Genomic DNA, 3,110 nt, shown 5'->3' with positions numbered 1-3,110 from the left:
TTACATTTGGATTCCGATTTACAAAGAGAGCTCGAGAATGAATTTTCGATTTCTCCCCTTTGGTTTAAAACTGTGGTTCTTCTTGGTAGGGTGGAGTGCCTCCTTCGATTTCGGACTCGCGTCGAACTGCTCTCGTTGACGATCCGACCGTCCTTCTTCACTGGAACAAATTTGAGATTGGTCAAGTGCTTGAATGACTTTCGGCGTTTAGAACTCTTAACGAGTGTAAAGAACTCTGAACGAGTTTAAGAACTCTGAATAAGAGTTGTTGAAAACCGAATGTCTGGTTTTATGTGATTAACTTGCGTTGCAAAGCTAATTAAGAAATCTTAACGGAGTTTAAGAACTCAGAATGAGTTAAAACTCTGTTAACAGAGTTTGTTGGAACCGAAAATATCGGGTTAATTGCCAACGTGGATGAATACCTTGATGAAAGGCATCCTTCGGGATTTGATTAACTGATCTTGATCATTTCCTTGATCTCCCGAGATCTCTCCTTCCGATTATCGATTTTGAGAGAATACAAGTCAAATTTTCTTTCTTTGTCTTTTTACATCAAATTTCCAACAAACAGACATGTTTAATCGGCAGAGCCGTGGAAGGCTAACTGTGTAATACAGTGTTTCTTTTGACATTCTCTGCGTAAAATATTTGCCAGCGGGTTCGTTGTCTTTGGCCAAGTCTTTGCAGTTTCTTAGTTGTAAGTCAGCGCACAATTTCACCAGTTTTAGCATGCCAACTTTTCCATATGGTCCTTCTGTGAGTTATAGTTGATAGAATCTCAGCCACTGTCTCAGCCAGTTAGCATTTCTGTTTGACTCCTGAGGTTCCTTTTGGAGTGATCGTCAATTCCTAAGCATTTCATTCTCAAATATTTGGATTTTTGTTCCTTTGCCATTTGATCTGCTTCTTTGAGTGCAAAGGCAGTGAGCCAGGCATGAAGTGCAATTTCGTGCTGACTTATCTATGGGGCAAACATTTTACTGTTCTATGCAAATTATCTGGGGGTGTATTTGGAAAGTGAACAAGTATATTGCGCAGTTATAGATTTTTCACCTTCTCACTGTGATGTACGAGTTTTTTTAGGTTGTGTAAACAAATTGGGTTTCGGCAGTGCTTGTGGTGGTGGTTCCTGGACTAGTGTTGGCCATCTTTCACCTCTTTTGTTTTTTTATTGTCATGGACAATCCTGTTACTGGAGCAAGTGATGGGACATGTCAATATATGAGCCTTTGAGGCAACTAGGAATTCATGGAACTGCTTGGAGATGTTCAATAGTAAGGTCTCTTGAAGGGATTCAGGGAGTCTTAACATAACTCATGCAATTTTTATGGAGGAAGATCTTCAACTTCAAAGCATCACATATAGTGAAGGGTTTGATAGAATTTTCCTTATCATAATTTTTGATTCAAAACTGTTTTGTAAGATGCCGGTAAGTTCTTCCAAACATATTGCTTAGTTTAGTTGCTGATAACAAAGGCCTCTATGATGCTCTTACATTGTGCTTTATGTTCGCCGTTTAGTGTCCATAAGTGTTCTTGTCTTAAGTTGATTACTACTTGACAGTATTGGTAGTCATGATGTTCTTGCTGTGTAGGTTTACCCCTGCAACTGTGCAGAGGAAGGCTGCTTATGATGGAGCTGCTGGAAGGGTAAGTATCATTTTGAAATTTAAGAATGGCTTTAAAAGAACATTGCATAGTCTTTTTGATATCTTTGCAGCAGTAAATTATTAAATATGGGGAAAAATGCATGTTTTTCCATTTGTGGTCCTTGCTTTTGAAATATTGATATTTGTTGTGATTGTGTTCTTAAATTTATAGTTGATATGTTTCTTTAAGTTATTTACATTAAAAAAATTCAATTTGTTAAGCTTTACCTTCTAATCTAGGTATGACAGGCTAAGTGCACCTGAATGATGATTTAGATATATTAGATATATTAAAAAAAACTGATATACTAGATTCATCAAATAAAATCTGAATGACAGCTGATTATGTGGCTTATTTTGGCTCCTTTCATTGGGACTCAACCAGGAATCCTGTTGCATGTAAATTATTACATTGATTTGCTTATTTTTATTGGCAGAGGAACACATTTTTTTATTCTAGTTATATGCATTTTTCCATATGCGATTTTGCTGTTCGCTATTACAGATCATTTATGAGGAACCTTGTAATATTGTGTGTTTGGCGTATGCTATAATGCTAACATAGATTTTACTTTAGCGCATGCCTACTATAATTTAAAAGTTGTGGCATGCCATAGTGCATTTTGGAGGTATTTTTCTGATGGTTAATACCTTATATATCTTGAAGTGGTTGAGTAAGAGACGTTCAACTAATGAATGCTTCAACCTAGGGGAGAAACTACCTAGTAGAGTTAACATGTGATGTTATATTTTTATATGATTTATATCTATGTTGCTTTTGAGTCTGGAATACGTGTCGTTGTGCAAGTCAGGCATTATTTTCTTTCTTCAGTAATATGTGGTTCATCCTTAACATTAGAAATATTTCACTGTCCATTTCTAGCTGTTTCTCTTGATGATATTTAGTTATTATTTAATGCAAAAATGATTGTCAGTCCTGTCATGTCATTTCTTCATGATAGATTAACATTATGGTTTTGACCTGTTGCCTGAATACTTGTAGGCTTCTTGCTATGCAGGACCTTTTTTTGGGGCATTCTTTTTTCTCCCCCTCTTTTTTTCCTTTTGTCTTTTCTTTGTGTTTGGACGGAGGGAATGTGGGTTGGGCTTTCGGCCTGCATCAGGCTTGATTTAGAAGTGTTAGATTAAATCTATTGGGTATTGGGTTAATGGGTTGTGACCCGTTAATCATACATCTATTTGTATGACTATATATATATATATATATCTAACTATCATCTTAATGATTATGGCGTAAGGGTTTTGCTCTCCATCTGTTTCTACATGGTATCAGAGCACTAAAAAAACTAACCCTAATTTCCATCGCAAAAAAAAGGATCGATCAATCAAAGATCTGACCGATCAGTCGAATACGAAACTCCACAGAACCCCAAATCGCTGCCACCGACGCCACCTTCTTCACTAGACGCCGCCGCCACCATCTTCAGTCGCCGCCGTC

The 3,110-nt window shown here is 37.0% G+C and overlaps 1 protein-coding gene across 1 annotated transcript in view; it reads left to right on the top strand.

Moving 5' to 3' along the window:
* The window catches only part of LOC109848897, an 8,448-nt gene continuing 5,893 nt past the window's right edge, over positions 556–3,110 (top strand). Inside the window, exon 1 of the mRNA XM_020418620.1 lies at positions 556–1,652. Coding sequence (XP_020274209.1) covers positions 1,578–1,652 — 75 coding nt within the window. The 5' untranslated portion in view covers positions 556–1,577. The remainder of the gene's footprint in view (positions 1,653–3,110) is intronic.

This window comes from Asparagus officinalis, chromosome 1 (assembly GCF_001876935.1).
Source record: "Asparagus officinalis chromosome 1, Aspof.V1, whole genome shotgun sequence".
Lineage (NCBI taxonomy): Eukaryota > Viridiplantae > Streptophyta > Magnoliopsida > Asparagales > Asparagaceae > Asparagus > Asparagus officinalis.
This window is presented reverse-complemented; position numbering and strand designations above follow the sequence as displayed.